Source organism: Colobus angolensis, unplaced genomic scaffold (assembly GCF_000951035.1).
Source record: "Colobus angolensis palliatus isolate OR3802 unplaced genomic scaffold, Cang.pa_1.0 Scaffold32, whole genome shotgun sequence".
Classification (NCBI taxonomy): domain Eukaryota; kingdom Metazoa; phylum Chordata; class Mammalia; order Primates; family Cercopithecidae; genus Colobus; species Colobus angolensis.
Genome location: NW_012116488.1, coordinates 9661758 through 9681235, shown reverse-complemented (window position 1 = coordinate 9681235; position 19478 = coordinate 9661758). Strand labels below are relative to the sequence as shown.

The 19478-nt window shown below is 35.2% G+C and overlaps 1 protein-coding gene across 1 annotated transcript in view; it reads right to left on the bottom strand.

Moving 5' to 3' along the window:
• ATG2B (autophagy related 2B) overlaps nucleotides 1–19478 on the bottom strand; it is an 82734-nt gene that overhangs the window by 50071 nt on the left and 13185 nt on the right. The window contains exons 2-11 of the mRNA XM_011951495.1: nucleotides 16048–16210; nucleotides 14098–14250; nucleotides 13517–13619; nucleotides 12104–12266; nucleotides 10540–10719; nucleotides 3737–3833; nucleotides 3017–3202; nucleotides 1840–1994; nucleotides 1643–1748; nucleotides 702–963 (exon numbers count right to left, since the gene is read on the bottom strand). Coding sequence (XP_011806885.1) covers nucleotides 702–963; nucleotides 1643–1748; nucleotides 1840–1994; nucleotides 3017–3202; nucleotides 3737–3833; nucleotides 10540–10719; nucleotides 12104–12266; nucleotides 13517–13619; nucleotides 14098–14250; nucleotides 16048–16210 — 1568 coding nt within the window. The remainder of the gene's footprint in view (nucleotides 1–701; nucleotides 964–1642; nucleotides 1749–1839; nucleotides 1995–3016; nucleotides 3203–3736; nucleotides 3834–10539; nucleotides 10720–12103; nucleotides 12267–13516; nucleotides 13620–14097; nucleotides 14251–16047; nucleotides 16211–19478) is intronic.

Below are 19478 nucleotides of genomic sequence, written 5' to 3'. Positions count from 1 at the left end.
ATAGCTTGAACCTGACAGGCAGAGGTTGCAGGGAGCCAAGATTGTGCCACTGCACTCCAGCCTGGGCGATGGAGTGAGATTCTGTCTCAAAACAAAAAATAAAACAAACAAACAAAAAAAACTATTATTACAAATTCAATTATCTCCTCATCTATTGACTCAACCCATGAAAGAATCACTCACTGGCTATTTGGATAGCTTCCATTTTTCTTAAGCAGAAGTTGAAATGTAGCATCCAAGTTCACTATCAGCCTTGGTAATGTTTCCCACCCTATGGCCAGTGGCATATGGATCAGTTCCAACAGTATTTTTTTATTTTTCATCACTACTGTCATCTCTGCTAATGCCAGTGATGATAAAAACTGTTTTCACAATTGCAAACAGTAGGGATGATGGCAGAATGCGGTTAAAAAAAAGTTGACAAGAGCTGGGCAGGGTGCTAAAGAGATGACTTAGAAAACTCCTGTTATCTAGGTCTGTCATTCCGCATGCCAAATAACCTGAATGAAAGATTCTACAATAAACATCTTTGCAGCATTGCAAGAAAACTTCACTCATTCCATTCACTTACAAATAAAGTGTGAATTAGAAAAACAAATGCAGATAGGCAGATACAAAAGTCCACATGTGGTTCTTTTTCAAGGATCATTAGCACATATGTGGAAGTTTAAAGGACCATTAATACATATGTGAGAGTTTACCTAAGGTGATCATGTGAGCAAGCTTCTGCAAACACTGCTCGGAAAGACTTAAAATCTTCTGTTGAAAACCTTGCTGGATCAATCTTTTCTATACAAGTAAAGAAAGCTACTGCCATAGGTGTCAATGGATTAAGGTTCAATGACGTTTCAGGTGGAGATAAAGGATCAATGTGAAGCACAGAGATTGAAAAAGTTCCCACAGCTAGTCTAAAAATAAGTTCAGGCCTGGATTCATCCACTGAAACAGATCTAGATGGGAGAGCTGAAATACAAGTATTAAAATTATATACATAAAATTTAATACATAAAACTATTATATCAAAATTATAAAACATATACTCATTTATTAGCTTCAAAAAAGATGACCATACAACAGTTGGAATGATATTAAACAATTAATGTAAGTAAAACCAACTGCTATCTTGCTGCATCTTATATCTAAGATTTTTGTACTGAAGTACAAGAGTACATGACAACAGTAAATGTACAAATCAAACTTTTACATTAATAAAAACATACTGGAAAACTCAAGATTTTCCAGTATGCTCACCAAATTTTCCTTTAAGCCTTGAGTGTATATCAATTAAATTTGGCAGAAAAGAAACCTGAGGTTCTCTTTCAAGGAAAATGTAAACAGTGAAACAAAAATCACATGATTGATTGAGGGTCCTAAACTGCAATAATAATATGAAACCTAACAGTGTAATTTTAACTAAAAATATTTAAGCATTTAAATACACAAAGAATACAATAAATGAGCAATTATTCTAAAACACTTCACAGTGAATTGTTTAACAATGGTTCATTTTTGCTTTCTCAACTTTGTAAATGGCCAAGACCAGAAAAAAAAAAAGAAAAAAAAAAAGAAAGAAAAGCACCAGTAGAATGGCATTTTTAAAATTCCAGCAGAAACTAACAACAAATGTCTTATTTTTACTTACATGTCTTCTGTAAAGATGTTGGGTGAACTAGGTTGGATGGAAATGTTGACCCTCTTACTGGCTGTTCTTTATGATGATCAAGGAACTCTCCCCAAGTGGGCTGAAGCTATAAAAGATTTTTTTAAAGCACATGAATGAAGTGTAGAATTTTAGAAGCAACGTTTCAAGACCAGAAGAAAAATTAAGTAATACTTTACCACAGTAGCACTTAACGGAGATCCTGCTGGGGTATTTGTATATGTACTAGTTAATGATAACTCAAGGTCCATGTTTGGGGGGTCCCCAAGGGGTGGAAGAGAAGAGAGACTATGAGACATGTCCATATCAGCCATGGAGAAGAATACTTCTTCTTCTAGAGAGAATTAAACTATGTCACTTGTATTGTAATCCCACCAATTCAAGTCTTTTAAGTAAGTTAATATACGTTAATACAATCCTCTTCCTTCAGATTATGTGAGATATAGCGATGTCCCAAATTCTATGTTACTTCCAGTGGAGTAATTTATTTGAATCCAAAATATTAATGGCATAAAAGCTCAATATAAATTAATGAAAAAGGAAGCTATCCTACTGACGAATATGTTTTCTTTTGTTTTAAATATATAAATGTAGTATTACTTAGTATATTTTTAATGTGATATGCCAGTTTAGGAATTAAAATCAGATTTTAAAATAGTATAAATATATTGCAACCTCTAGTTTCATCTGGATACAGTTATTTCTTTTATTCAGAGCCAAAAACATTACTTGGAATTCCATTTACATTTCAGTTCCTTCTTTTGGGATTGTTTTACCCTCATGCAAATGAAGTTTATTATGGCCAAAATTTTTTTAGCAGGCTTTGATTTCTTATTTTGTCCAGCATTGCATACTTAAATTGATTCATATTATTTATGTTATTAGCACTTATACATTGTGAAACACCTATAAATGTAAAGTAAGCTGGGTAGAGATTATTATTTACATAAAACTGATGGAAAGATCAATAAAGGAAAGTTTCCTTATCAAACTTTAGTAGTTTAGCAGTTTCTTAATCTGTAAATCATTACATGAGCACATAATAATTTGACAAAATATACAGCTACCTACTTTTTCACACAAATTTACATTTTTGTAAATTGGTTTTCCTTAGACTAATTCATTTACAAAACAAAACTACACAATCAAAATCAAAAAAATATACTATAGCACCCATGTGCTGGTGCATTACTGTAATGTTGTGATTAATTATAAATGAAAAGTTGTGGATTTCTTACAATGTGGATATTTTTGTTCTTTCATTCCTAAACTTCTGTTCACAGTAGCCAAAATTAAGTGTAATTGTATCCATGATTATAATATATGATTCTGGTGTCAACTGTTTGAGTTGCTTACCACGGCTAGAAGGTGTACGAGCTGTTTCTGTCTCATAAAAGCTTTGCTCTGAAGATACACCCACAGAGAGGGAATCTTTTCTCAAATAATACCGGTTTAATTCCATTTGAATTCGATACTCGTCTTCCTGCTGCATGGGTCGATTTTTCCTATCTTTATTAGCTAACCCTATTTTGCTAGAATTTTCTATAAGCATACAAAAGGAAACCAAAACAGTAATTAAATTTGGAGTTAATTAAGCATTTCTTTCCCAAAACCCATTTATGGAACAACAATGGGACCTTAACACCACAGTGCAAAACCACTGCTATTTAATGAGTCAGAGCTCTAAGCAATAGCTTTAAGCAACTAGCCAGGAATCCCAAAATCTTATCTCTGATAGATAGAAGCCATTAGAAAATATTTTAAAACGTGCACCACTTACTGTGTTCAAGAATTATACTTTCTTGGTTCTATGAAGTACTATCCCCAACCAAAGAACTCAGAACAATTTTAGAAAAGTTAAGAATGTGACACACATAATCTGAATGTGAATATGTTCCATGGTAACACAATTCAAAACACCCAATCAAATTTAACTACTTAAGATTCTTATTTGCTTCTTTCAATTCACATATTCAAAAATAAGAGACTTTCCTACATGTACATACATTACATATTTTAAAGTTTTTTAAAATTTAAAAAAGTAACAAGTATATATAATAACAGAATTATACTTGCCTGGTCCAGCAATAGCCGCCAACATATCCAAAAGCAAGTGCACCTGTCTCGGTGACAGGAGTAGATGAATAGAGTCTATCTGTCCATCAACATCCAACTTAAGGGGGGGGAAAAAAAAACTATTCAGGAGGAGTATTCTTTATAACACCTTATCACCATAAAGGTCAGTATGTTTTAGTTTAGTGAACTGAGATGAATACTGAGTCTCTAGTCTTGGAGTCCTTCATCTGAGATTCTCTCTACTAATTCACACCATCTAAATGAAAAGATTTAAAGGCCACCAAACTGTTGTTCTAAAAGGAAAAATCCTCCTGAGAAATTCCATGCTGAAAAGTACAATGTTATATTTTTTGTCTCTTCAAGTCTTCTGAGTACTTAAAGTATTTGAGGAGGACTTAAGACATAGTCTCCAAGGATGAATATTAAGGTAGCAATAGTACAGTATTCATTGACTTTCAAAAGACTAAAATCATAATCCTTAAAGTCTGATTCACATCAAGAACAAATAAAGTTGGCTTTCTTAAGTATGCTATCAATCATACTCTAGCAGAGCACGTAAGGACCTTCTCCACCAACACTGTGCCCTCCCAGGACCTCCTGTGGTCCACAAAGCCTGCTCTGCATGTGAGGGGAAGCCAGTACAGAAATGTGGATAGAAGATGGTGCTTATGTAGACTTCCTTTCTCTTTTCCAACTCTTTGCCCACTTTTCCATCTAGAAATAAAAGCTCCATCCCACTCTCCTGATGATTCCTGAATATTCTGACAAAAGCAATTACTCTATTGTCTATATTACATTCTAAAAAGCAGAATATCCTTGCCTTACTTTTCATTCACCTCCTGTTAACACTGACTCCTATTATTTTTATATCATTTGCAACTGAAAAATAATAGAATTAACAAAACACTCATATCTAGAAAATCACTTCTTCCCCAGGAGGAAAAGGGATTCCTTCTGATTCTAGAAAATAAATAAATAAACTACATAATGATTGAGAAATTTCTATGACCTAAGAAGGCATTATCCAGTAAAATTAATCATTACTATCACATTTTGTTTTTTAGCTTTGGGGTACCATGCTAAGTGCTTTTATAGATATTTCCTCTAATTCTTATTTCTGTTCCTGTTTTACAGGTGAAGAAATTAGTTGACAAAGATTCAGTAAATTGTACAAGGCCATGTAGCAGATCCAGACCTGGATTTTCAGCTAGGCTGACCTGGAGGGAAAGCCTTCACTCCTTCCAACGGCATGGCTCCCCTGTTCTGCCCACAGACAGCTTATTTTACGGGGCACCTTCCTGACTACTGACATCCCAAGCCATGAGCCAACCTAAGGCTAAGAGGAGAAAATGTGTTTCTAATTACATGCCAAATTTAAAAATTGTTTTATAATTTCACAATTGTTGTACTGAAAGCATAATCTCTGACTTTCATTAGAATGGACAATCAAGAGTTTCATTTCTAATTCACTGAAACTAAAATTTTCATAGAAATATTTCATTATTTGTACATTCTGAGTTTGGCATAAAAAGAACAAAGTACTTATTACTTTCTTTTGGAAACATAAAAGAACATAACTAAGAAACAAATCTCAACTCAATGTAACACGGTAACTGAAACAAAACATCTCTAAATTCAATATGGGCAGTCTCCAATTTTCATACAAATGCATTCCTAAAAACATAGGCTAAAACTGAATATATGAAACACAGACTTACATACTACTCAAGGGAATACTATTCTGAGAACTTAAAAAAAAAAAAACATGAAATGTTTCATAATATTTTGAATCTGCAGTTGAAAGAGTTAAGTCTAATGTACATCAGAAACAGACTAAAGATCTGACGTTTTCAGCACCCCTAATTAATGCCATCTTTATCTACACTACATTTTATGAGATCTATGTTCCTCAATACTAAAATCTAGAATTTATCTTTTTCCACTTAGCATCATTTGCATTAAATAAAAACAAGTTATACTCAAATGTAAGTCATTACACAAAAATTACTCTATAGGAAAAGATAGTACCTCTAAATATTAAATACTGGCTGGCACACAATGCCACTATGCAATTTTTCCAGATGTTCATTTGTCACCTAATATACAGAACTCTAAAAGTAACATATATTTATACATTTGTATAAATGCATACGTAATGTTTTATTATAAAAGACATTTGTACAAGTCAACACATTATGTGCAAAAGTTTGGGTTTACATAAATATAAAATTATACAAATATGGAGGACTATATATAATTAACCAAAACAGAACTAAAAAGTTATTATTATGCTTCCTCCTTCTTACAGACATGGCAAATGCATTCCCCAGAGACATAAGCATATTATTAGTATTAAGTTTCCCAAGGATGTTACCACAGCAGAGGATTCCCTGTAGAGTTTACATAACCCTTTGACTACCTGTTCTGCTAACAATCCGAACATGTTACTTATAAAGGGCCTTATGATATTGTGAAAGAATTTTGCACCATCTGAAGAAGGACAGAGCAGTAAACAAAAGGGGCCTGAGTAATCAGTAATAGGTGTGTCTTCATTCTAACTACTTTCCTCCTCCTCCAACTCTAGTCAGAGGTTCCAATCCAAGGAGGGATTTCCGGAGATATTTCAATCCTCTGAAAAATCATTTTATGTATATTGACATGTACTTAGTGGCTCCCTCTTCCATGTCCCCATAGCAATTTCCATACCCCTTACTGTATCTTCTACCAAGGTAGATTGTATTCTACTCATCTTTGCATCTGTCCCAAGAACTTGGACAGGTAAGTGGCTGGCATACAGTAGTCACTTGAACATCTACAACTAGGGAGATCAGTACATAAACAAATGAATAAATCCTGGTATCTTCTTAATTAAAACTACATTTTATACAGATTATATAGAAAATTTGTTTCCAAGGTGTGAAAATAATGCTTGACAAATACATTTTTAGCTAAGTAAATGCAAATTTCCTGGTTCTCCATAAGACTGATCAATATGATTCCCTAAGAGGTAAACACAGTTTTATTTATACAATGTCTTTATATAGTGTCAAAGCTATGAGAAGGAGAACCCTCATATGCTGTTGGTGGGAATGTAAATTAGTACAACCACTATCGAGAACAGTATAGAGGTTCCTCAGAAAAGTGAAAATATGTTTTTGTATGCTTTGTCAAAGATCAGTTAGTTGTACACATTCGGTTTTATTTCTGGGTTCTCTATTCTGTTCCATTGGACTAAGTGCCTATTTTTATGCCAGCACCATGCTGTTTTGCTAAGTACAGCCTTGTAGTATAATTTAAAGTCCAGTAATGTGATAACTCCAGATTTGTTCTTTTTGTTTAGTATTGTTTCAGCTGTGTGGGCTCTTCTCTGGTTCCATATGAATTTTAGGGTTGTTTTTTCTAGTTCTGTGAAAAATGACAGTATTTTGAATTACATTGAATATGTGGATTGTTGTGGGCAGTATGGTCATTTTCACAATATGCATTATTTCCATCTATGAGCATGGGATGTGTTTCCATTTGTCTGTGTCATCTATTCTTTCAGCAGTTTTGTAGTCTTCCTTGTAGAGAGATTTCAGCTCCTTGGTTAAGTATATGCCTACGTATTTTATTTTACTTATTTACTTATTTTGCAGCTGTCGTAAAGGGGACTGAGTTCTTGATTTGATTCTTAGCTCAGTCATTGTTGCTGTATAGCACTGCTACTGATTCGTGTACATTGATTTTGTAACCTGGGAGTTTACTGAATTCATTGATCAGATCTAAGAGCCTTTTGGATGAATCTTCAGGGTTGTCTAGGTATATGATCATAGCACCAGTGAACAGCTATAGTCAGACTTCCTCTTTTCCACTTTGAATGTCCTTTATTTCTTTCTCTTGCCTGACTGCTCTGGCTAGGACTTCCAGTACTATGCTGAATAGAAGTGGTGAAAGTGGGCATCCTTGTCTTGTTTCAGTTCTCAGGGGGAATGCTTTCAACTTTTCCCCATTCAGTATGATGTTTGTTGTAGGTCTGTTATATATGTCTTTTATTACTTTGAGGTAAGTCCCTTCTATGCCTATTTTGTTGAGGGTTTTTATCATAGAGGGATGCTGAATTTCATCAAATGCAAAACAATAAATTGTTTAAAAGACCCCCTATTCAATAAATGATGCTGGGAAAACTGGCAAGCCACATGTAGAAGAATGAACCTGGATCCTCATCTCTCACCCTATACAAAAATCAACTCAAGATGGACCAAAGATGTAAATCTAAGACTTGAAACCATAAAAATTCTAGAAGAAAACATTGGAAAAACCCTTCTGGACATTGGCTTAGACAAAGAATTCATGACTAAGACCCCAAAAACGAACGCAACAAAAACAAAAATAAATGGGACCTGATTAAATTAAAAAGCTTCTGCACAGCAAAAGAAATAATCAGCAGAGTAAACAGACAACCTACAGAGTAGGAGAAAATATATGTAAACTATGCGTCCCGCAAAGGACTAATATCCAGAATCTACAAGGAGTTCAAACAAATCAGCAAGAAAAAATTATCCCATCCAAAAGCAGGCAAGGGACACGATTATATATTTCTCAAAGAAGATACTTAAATAGCCAACGACCATGAAAAAATGTTCAACATCACTAATCATCAGGAAAATGCAAATTAAAAACACAATGAGATACCACCTTATTCCTGCAAGAACGGCCATAATTAAAAAGTCAAAAAACAATAGATGTTGGGACAGATGTCATAAAAAAGGAACACTGTTACACTGCTGGTAGGAATGTAAACTAGTACAACTACTATGGAAAGCCGTATGGAAATTCCTTAAAGAACTAAAAGTAGATCTACCATTTGAGCCAGCAATTCCACAGTGTGTGTGTGTGTGTGTGTATACACATATATACACTATATATACACACCACATACATATATACACAATACACATACACACCACGCACATATATACACAATACATATACACACCACATACATATACACACCACATATATATATATACACCACATACAAATATATGTGTACATATACGTATACACATACACACACACACACAGTGAAATACTACTCAGCCATAAAAAGGAACAAAATAATGTCTTTTGCAGCAACTTGGATGGAACTGGAGGCCATTATGATAAGTTAAGGAACTCAGGAATGGAAAACCAAACACCATATGTTCTCACTTACAAGTGGGAGCTAAGTTATGAGAATGCAAAAACATACAGAGGTATATAATTGACTGTGGGGACTCAGGAGGAGGAGAGTTTAGGAGAGAGGTGAGGGATAACAGACAACATATTGAGTATACTGTACACTGCTCAGGTGACAAGTACACTAAAATCTCAGAATTTACCAGTAAAGAATTCATCTACGTAACAAAAACCATCTGTATCCCAAAAACCATTGAAATTTTTGAAAAAAGAAAACAAAGGGACAACAACAACGAAAACTAAAAATAGAACTTCCATATGATTCAGCAATTCCACATTAGGTATATACCCGCAAGAAAGGAAAGCAATATACCAAAGAGATATCTGCACTGCCATGTTTACAGCACACTATTCACATAGTGTGATGTGTGTGAATATAGCCAAAATATGGACTCATCCTAAATATCCATCAACAGATGAATGCATCAAAATGTGGTATATATGCACAAGGAATATTATTCAGCCATAAAAAATAATGGAGTCCTGTCATTTGTAACCACATGAATGGAACTAGAAGTCATTACATTAAGTGACATAAGTCAAGCACAAAGAGACAACGCATATTCTCACTCATAGGCAGGAGCTAAAAAAGGGGATCTCATGAATATTCAGAGTAGACTGATGGTTACCAGAGGCTGGGAACAGTGGGGAAATGAAGGGAAAAAGAATATAAATATACTGATTATCACTTAACTTACACTTAAAAATAGTAAAGGTTCCTGGTGAGGTGGTTCATGCCTATAATTCCAACACTTTGGGAAGCTGAGCAAGAAGGACTGCTTCAGCCCAGAAGTTCGAGATCAGCCTCGGCAACATAGCGAGACCCTGTCTCTACAAAAAACATAATACAAAATTTAGCCAGGCATGGTGGCATGTGCCTGTAGCCCCAGCCACTTGCAAGGCTGAGGCAGGAGGGTTGTTTAAGCCCAGGAGGCTGAGGCTGCAGTGAGCCAAGATCTTGTCACTGCACTCCAGCCTGGGCAACAGAGGGAAACCCCATCTCAAAAACAAAAAGTAAAGATGATATATTATATAGGTTTGTTTTATGTCAAAACTTTTTAAAGCTATGAGACAATGGGAAAAGTCTCTCTTTTCACAAATATTATACAACTATATAAAAATGGTCATTCTGTTCAAAATAGATGGGTAGATATTTTTACATATATATAATTTTAAAACATCTTCTACAGAATTCTTGCTTGCCAAATCTCTTTTCCTTTAAACTTAATTTTATGACAATAGAAAGAATTTTTTAAATAAATTCCTAGTCATCTGAACTAATGAAACTACGCCTAATACCAAAAAGAGAGGTTTCTTGGTTTCGAATTGTCGGAATAGGGGAGAGTGAGTGTAGAAGGCAGCTCTTTATAACACCTGAGCTGCAACAGTAGGGCAAAGGCAGTCCTCACGTAAATTTTGTGACCTAGGATAGAAGCATCAACAGAGAGTAAAAATGCTAACTCAGTGACAGCGGTACACTAAAGACAGGATAATCTGCAGTGATCAATCAGTGAATCACTGCATAGAATAAAGAATACTTGTACTTTTATTTTGGTTTTACTATAGAAAGTGAAACAAACACTGACCTTAGCTCCAGGAAGTACTTCATTCTGTTTCAACGTGAGACTCAACTCCAACCTACCAATTAACCCTCCAATCTGGACTGGGTCAGAGGGTGCTATCTCTGGTAAATTTCTAGTTAACTGTGGGTGTGGCTCATAAACAATTTTGGGGTTCCAGCTAGGTGACAGCTTTGGCTCAGTTTCCTACAATAAAGTGACAAAAATAATTATTTAAAATACTTTATATAAATAAAATGAAACGTAAAATATAAATGTCAACTTAAGAAGAATAAAATATTTGACATGTAAAACTGTATGATGTTACAATGGACAAACCAGTATCTTATAGCTAAAAGGAAACACAGTAATATGTTAGCAGTCCACTGGTAATAAAAGCAAATCATGAAAAAGGACTTCATGAAAAAAAGCACACTATCTCTTCAAGTTACAGCAGTAAGAAAACCTAATGGGCACTGTATAATTAAGAAAATCTGATTTGTAAAATAACATGAAAGGCAAATTATAGAGTGACTGACATAAAAAGACTCTCCTCTCCGGAGGGATTTAACAGAGTTCCTTAATTATAAAGCTTTTTAAAGATATGATTTGTAGAATAAAGTTTCATCAATACAATTACTATGTAAGGTAAATTTGAACACTGCTTAATTTCCAGTTTTTATTGAAAAAAAAAATAGATGTTAATATAGGCTAAACATCTCTAAACCAAAAACTCAAAATCCAAAATGCCCCAAAATCCAAAAGTTTTTGCGTGCCAACATGACACTACCACAAGGTCAGGAAAATACACCTGACCTCACATGATGAGTTGCAGTCAAGTATTTGTTTCATGCACAAAATTATTGAAAATATTTTATAAAATTACCTTCAGGTTATGTGTATAAGGCATATACGAAACATAAATGGGTCAGACGTGGTGGCTCACGCCTGTAATCCCAGCACTTTGGGAGGCCAAGGCAGGTGGTCAGCGGTTCAAGACCAGCCTGGCCAACACGGCAAAACCCCGTCTCTACTAAAAATACAAAAATTAGCCGGGCATGGTAGCACGTGCCTGTAATCCCAGCTACTCAGGAGGCTGAGATAGAAGAATCCCTTGAACCCAAGAGGCGAAGGCTGCAGTGAGCCGAGATTGCGCCACTGCACACCGGCCTGGGCGACAGGAGACTCTCTCCAAAAAAAAAACAAAAAAAAAAACATAAATGAGTTTTGTATTTACACTTGGGTCCCATCCCCAAGATATCTCATTATATCTGTAAAAATATTCAAAAATCTGAAACACAGTTCCAGCATTTTGAATAAGGGATACTCAACTTCAACACCATTTCCCCCCCACATACAGTACCCAACATTTCTCTTTCAGACTAATACACAGCACACTGGTAGGAATATAAATATTAGTATTTTCAAATCTCTGAAATACATATTACCATTACTGAATATTTGCATTAAATCTCAAGACAGAGACTCATTCAGACATATTATATATCCTAGTAAAATTTAATAGCCCCCATTTAAAGCTTTTAAAAAATCTTTGATTATGGTTTTAGGGTTTTTGTTTCGTTTTTCTTACCACTGGTGCAGTTGAACACACTGGGGAAGATTTTGCTGATGCAGAAAACTCATCCCAGAAGAGAGACACTCCAGAGAGCTGAAGTAACTTGTGAGCAAAAGCAGTGGGTTGATGCACATTAATTCCTGAGGATTCATCAGCAGTTTCATCACAGTATACAGTTCTGAAATTTTTTTAAAAAGCATTTACAAAAAGCTCCTAGAAAAACCTATTTACAATAAGAAATGCACATAGCTTTTTTAAGTTAAAGGGTTTTTTCAAGTGTTAGCACTTCTTAGAATATGCCTATAATGTGGGTCAGTCTCACCGTGCTTTACTACCGTAAATATTTTCATGAAGAGGTCTTAACTCCAAAAAGGTAACTTTATGAGGCTTAAATTGAGAGAAAAAAACTAACTCCCTAAAGTTAGTTTTAAGGAAAACAATTCCTGTACTCCCCCACAAAATATCCCTTGGTAACAGTGTGACAGCATTTGGCTCCAAGTCACAAAAGACATTTCTTGAATTCCTACATGTGACTAATTTTTAGTTTAAACAAAGCACATAATGTGGTTCTAAATGCATGAGATTTTAGATTTTTAAAAATCTACTATTTAAGGCAATGGACCCTAATTCCAAAGATCTGCTAACAATAACTCTTTTACTAATAGGTGTTTTGTGAAAGACAGAAACCATAACACAGCTGCTTAAATTCAGTAGAGACCCCCAGTAGATCCACGTACGAAGTGTCTCTGGTGCTCATGCAGTGTACGTGCTTCATTCTGCTCATTTCTGTCGGCAGTTCATACAGCATTAACACATGGGTGACCAGTTACTCCCTCAAATCAATGCTTAGGTGTATGTATGTAAATTAACCTTGCTTTACAGCTATGTATAAGGGCTTCAAGTGGGCATACACAAAAAACTAAAACCCATGTATTTATATTTTTTTAAGTAAATACTGAGCATATTGACCTTAACATAATCCTTACAGGATCCTCAAAACAGTGGCCTTAGCCTTTCTCACTAAAGCAGCACTTAGATTAAGCACAGCAAAACAAAAATGTCTTTCATGTTAATGAAATATGCCTAAATATTGCATTGTTAATATGAAAAAACTGAAACTTTCCCACAGGAATGCCTTAAATTTAGTGGCACTCAAATGCTTATTATTCTGATTTGCTATTAACTAAAACAGAATAACTTGCTTTAAATTCAACATGGTATTAGACATAATTATACCGCGACTGGCACTTTCAAGTTTTCAATAATGGAATTAGAATAATAAAATTAAAACACAACTTGAAGAGCAGCACTATACTCTGAAATTATGCAATATTTTCATATCATTACCTCTAATCTCCAAAACCTCCCTGAAAATGTAATGTAAGAGTTACAATAGGGTCATTTATTTTCAGACATAAGAATTCTTACCTTTCTATTCGAATTTCAAGTGCAGTTCCAGTTTTGGAATTTTCTGGCACATGTTCAATTCTCAAAACAGTATCTATAAAAGTGACTTTTACTCTTCTTAGTACTAAAGTGAACAAGTAATTGTCAACATAAGAGACCACATATATACTAAATAAAAACCTCCAAAGAAATAAATAAATACAAGTTTGATAAGAACTTTCGTTTACAAAATAAAGAAGCTGAATTTCTTTCCATTAAAATCCTTAAATCCTGAGTTTTGTGAAAAATATTTTGCCTTACTGAGCACTTAACCATGTTACATCTCAACAGATGCTTGGGATAATGACTAACACTATTTGTTGTATTCTAATCCATTCACTATGCAAGCGTAATAAATGGAGAAACTAAGGTACAAAAAAAAAAAAAAAACACGCAATTAAATGGAATATTTAAAATACCTCCATTCTAAAGTTCTGAAGTGGGAACAGTAATTCTTTAAAAAATCTATTCCAATGGATTTGCCTTATACAAAGCTTATTACACGAAGGCACAAAACTACCAAATCAAATCTAAATTTTTAAAAATTCTCTGTAACACCAAACCTGTTTCAATGGTTTCAGCAAACTTTTCAAGTCCTTCAAAAGGCTGGGATCCTTCTCCTTGTTCATCTGTTAGTTTCTGGCTAAGACATTCTTTTGCCAATTGCATACTGCTGGTCATAAAACTTGACCAATACATAGGCTCAGAACCAGTTGCTGCGGAAAATATAAATTAATCCTAAATAATTTCTCAGAGTTATAACAATGCCAGTTCTTAAAATAACACATTTCAAATAGATAAATTCTTAATCCTTTAAAAGATTTTAAACATCATGGTATTACCCAGGTACACAATATTCTAGAAAGTACTCTTGAGATTTAAATATCACCTTATAATAACCAAGAAGAAAAAAAAAATCACAGAAAAAAGTCCAGAGAATGTGCTCTCATAACATGTTATATTTTACCAAATATCAATTCATGTATTCATTCAACAAATACTTAATGGGTATCCTACAGATGCATGGAACTGTTCTAAATATTATAAGCAGGGGTTGACAAACTTTTTCTGTAAAGGGTCAGACAGTAAATATTTTCTATTTTGTGGACCATATGGTCTATATCACAACTTCTCAACTCTCATATTAGAGCACAAAACAGCCATTAAAGTAAATAAACAAATAAGCATGGCTGTGTTCCAATAAAACTTTATTAACAAAAACAGATGACAGGATCAATTTGGCCTGCAGGTTACAGTTTGCTAACCCTGCTGTAGAAAGTAGAAAAAATAATAGTAAATTCTGTCCTCAGAGAACCTACTATATAAAGAAATAAGATACAATTAGTAGACAACTATTGAATGTCAACAGAAAACATTATGAAAGCTAAAAGAAGAGATTAATTCTTCTTTAGTTAATTCTTCCCTTCTAGCTGAGAAAATTAACAGGAAATGTGGCAGAAGTAGCAGATGATACAGGCTTTGGAAATTAGTATAAATGTAGATAAAATAAAAGAACATCCTTGGAGGAGGAAGCATATGAGATGTGAAAAATCATTTCCAGATCTTCCCTCATGAGAAAATTCTCCCCACACCTCCCTACATTATTCAAAGCAAAGTGACAGAGATCGCAAGAATTATTGCCTTCCAAAATGGAATTTAAAAGTCTTTCTAATGGAATGTTTTAAAGAGAAAAATATTTGAAAGTTTGCCTTCCCACAGAAAAATATTATATCCACTAATCATGGTTAAAAGATAGAATAATCTTGTAAATTAAATGCCAGATTACTAAAGACGATTTCCATGCATGCAATGTCAGTTTTCAAAATACAGAATTTCACTTTAACTCTACTAAATATAATTTAAACTTCCATGTTTTGGGCAGCACTAGGGATTATAATTCTATCATTGCATACCAACATACCTAGATTGTCAATTCTATCTAATTCTATCATGTTTTTCTATATTTACAAGTAGCTATTCTGCTATAAAGAAGAGCATTCCTTCTCCCTGTCCACCTTACATACTTATTTATCTGTATCAGTATGGTCCTAGAGATTTTTTATTTCATGTGTTACAAACCATTACTGTCATCATTCTTTGTAATACTCAAATTTTCCCAAATTTGGCCAATGGAAGCCCCTTGACATCCAATCCTGTGTCCCTTTAACATTTCTCCATCAATCTTTGAGCATTCTTCCTTGCTTTCTGGCACAATAATTTTGAATCTTTAAAACCCAAGTCTCATTTTAGATAACTGGTAACAAATAATTAAATAAACCAAATAATCTGTATACTAAAGTTTCTGTGAATAATCAGGGAAAGAAACAACTCTAAATGTGTAAACATGTACATTATACAAAGAGCCAAGTCGTAATGTATTACCAATGGAAAATTTCACAAATACAAAGCAAAATAATAAATTAAATACTAAATTTAATGTAATCAGGTTACTTTCCCAGTCTCTGAAGAATAAAAATAGAAACACACAAAACAGAAACATACAACACACCAACCTGGGCGAGGTCTAGGCCGGAAGACCATTTCTAATCCCCTCACTTCTAGTGCACAGTTATCCTGCAGCAAAGAGCCCCATGGAACTGACAGGGAAATTGACTGAATGAATCCTTCAGTGACTTCTAAGGGTGCATCTGCCGACTCCAAGATCTCATTGAGACACTAAGGAGAAAAAAACAGGTTCATTTTGAATCACAAGAACAAGAACACAAAGTTGTGAACTTATTCAAAGGCGTCAAATATGCCCCCATATGTGTTAGGCACTAGGTATAAAGAAAGCAGAGACTTCCACAAGTACAGGCAATCAAAGCAAAAATGGACAAGTGGGATCACACCAAGTTAAAAAGCTTCTGCACAGCAAAGGACGCAATTAACAAAGTGAAGGGACAACTTGCAGAATGGCAGAAAATATTTGCAAACTATGTATCTGACATGAGATTACTAATCAGAATACATAAGGAGCTCAAACAACTCTACAGGAAAAAAATCTAATAATCCTACTAAGAAATGGGCAAACAATTCGAATAGACATTCCTCAAAGGAAGACATACAAATGGCAAACAGCCATGTGAAAAGGTGTTCATTGATCATCAGAGAAACATAAATCAGAACTACAATGAGATATCATCTCACCCCAGTTAAAATGGCTTCTATCCAAAAGACAGGCAGTAACAAATACTAGAGAGAATGTGGAGCAAAGGCAGCCCTCGGACACTGTTGGTGGAATTGTAAATTATTACACTCACTATGGAGAACAATTTGGAGGTTCCTCAAAAAAACTAAACATAGAACTACTATATGATTCGGCAATCCCACTGCTAGGTATAGCCCCCAAAAAAGGAAATCAGTTTATCGAAGAGATATCCACACTCCCATGTTTATTGCAGCAATATTCACAATAGCCAAGATTTGGAAGCAACCTAAGTGTCCATTAACAGATTAACGGATAAAGAAAATGTGGTACATATACACAATGGAGTACAATTCAGCCATAAAAATGAATGAGATCCTGTCATCTGCAACAACCTGAATGGAACTAGAGGTCATTATGTTATATGAAATAAGCCAGGCACAGAAAAACAAACTTTGCATGTTCTCACTTACCTATGGAAGCTAAAAATTAAAACAACTGAACTCATGGCAATAGAGAGTAGAAGGAAGGTTACCAGAGGCTGGGAAGGGTAGTACGGTGGGGGTATGGTTAATGAGTACAAAAATATCGTTAAAATGAATAAGCCCAAGGGCCAAGGCATGGTGGCTCACACCTATAATCCAGCATTTTGGGAGGCTGAGGCAGACAGATCTCTCGAAGTCAGCAGTTCGAGACCAGCCTGGCCAACACAGTGCAACCTCATCTCTACTAAAATTACAAAAATTAGACAGGCATGGTAGGATGTGCCTGTAATTCCAGCCACTTGGGAGGCTGACACAGAAGAATCACTTGGACCCAGGAGGCAGAGGCTGCAGTGAGCCGATATCACACCACTGCACTCCAGCCTGGGTGACAGGCGACTCCATCTCAAAAACAAAAAAAAAAGAAAAAAAAAAATGAATGAATAAGATCTAGTAATTAACAGCACAACAAGGTGGCTACAGTCTATAATTTATTGTATATTTTTAAATAACTAAAAGAGCACAATTGAATTATATGTAACACAAACAATAAATGCTTGAGGTGATGCATACCCCTTTTACCCTGATGTAATTATTAGGCATTGTATGCCTGTGTCAAAGTATCTCATGTACCCTATTAATATATACACCTACTATGTACCCACAAAAATTGAAAGTTAAAAATTAAACAGAAAGCAGAGACCAAGATAAAGATGATCCCGGTCCTCACTAAGCTTACAAAATAGTATACTACGAAAGAGACAAGTAATTAAAGTGTGATGATTACATACAGAGGAAATACACTGTGCTATTTGAACACTTAATAGAACCTAACCTGCAGATTCAAGGCAGCCCACCTGAAGGAGTGCTATTTTAAGCTGGGACCAGAGGACTAGAAGGAGTTAATCAGGCAAAATGGTCCAGGCAAAAACAAAGCATGTGGAAGGATTCGAAGAAAGCAGAAGTCAAGGAAATACATGCACACATATTTGATACACCACAGTATTTGAAAAAGAAAAGTTGCGTTAGGCTTTAGTGTGCCAGGGCGAAGACCCAGAGACAAGGCTATGTAGATAAGGAAGAATAGGATCCAAAGAGCCTTGTAATGCATGTTAAAGAGTCTGAAATTAATCTCAAGGGTGATGTGAAGCCGTTGAAGGGCTTTAAGCAAGGATGCCATGATGAGATTCAAACTTTGAGTGGGCCCCTTCTGCTGCCATGTACAGCATGAAGTGAAGATGCCACCAGGAAGGTTGTTATGAGTAACAGAAGCTAGAGAGGTTGGTTTGGCACAGATAGCAACACTGAAGACAGTCAGAAGTGGATAAATTTTTGTAACATATTTATGAAGTAGAATAATTAACTGGCATTATGAGGGGTAAAGGAAAGGAAGAATTATGAATCACACTCAGGAGGCTGGCTTGGGCAATTGCTTAGACAGAGGTATCATTTACTGAGATACAGAAACACAGGGAAGCAGGTTAGAGGGAAGATGAGAAGTTCAGTTCCAAAGTACACATTTAAGGAGACATCTAGGTACAGGTGCTAAGGAGGAAGCTGGAGCTTCCTCCAGCTAGAGCTCAGGAGAGCCATCTGGGCTGGAGATACAGATTAACATTACAAACACACAGGATGGGTCGGGTATGGTGGCTCAAGCCTTTAACTCCAACACTGGGAAGCTGAGGTAGGAGGATCTTGAGCTGAGCAGTTTGAGACCGGCCTGGGCAACACGTCAAAACCCTGTCTCTACAAGAAATACAAAAATTAACTAGGCGTAGTGGTGCATGTCTGTAATCCCAGTTACTCGAGAAGCCAAGGTGGGAGGAATGCTCAAGCCCGGGAGGCAGAGGTTATAGTGAGCCAAGACTGTGCCCCTACACTCCAGCCTGAGCAACTTAGTAAGACCTTGTCTCAAAAAAAAAATAAAATAATAAACAAATGAGTAACTGAAGCCACAGCATGAGGAGAGCAATGTTTGGGAATTTTTATAGAGTAAAATGAGAGGAGGCTTAAGACAGAACTCACAGACACCAATATTTAAGAAAAGGGTTTTGAAAGAGGAGCATGCAGAAGAAACTAGAAAAAAGCAGAGGTAGAAGGAAAATTGAAAGAGGTTCATGTCCCAGAAAATCGTGGAAAAACAACATGACAGAGAAAAGTGGTCAAGCTCAACAAAAGCTAACAAGAATCAAAGATTTTTAAATGCCTACTGTATTCAAGTGATATTTAAAGTACTGGTGATCCCATTAAAAGGAATTTCAGTGGCATGGTGGGGCAAACCAGACTACAACAGGAGACAGACAGAATGAACGTAAAT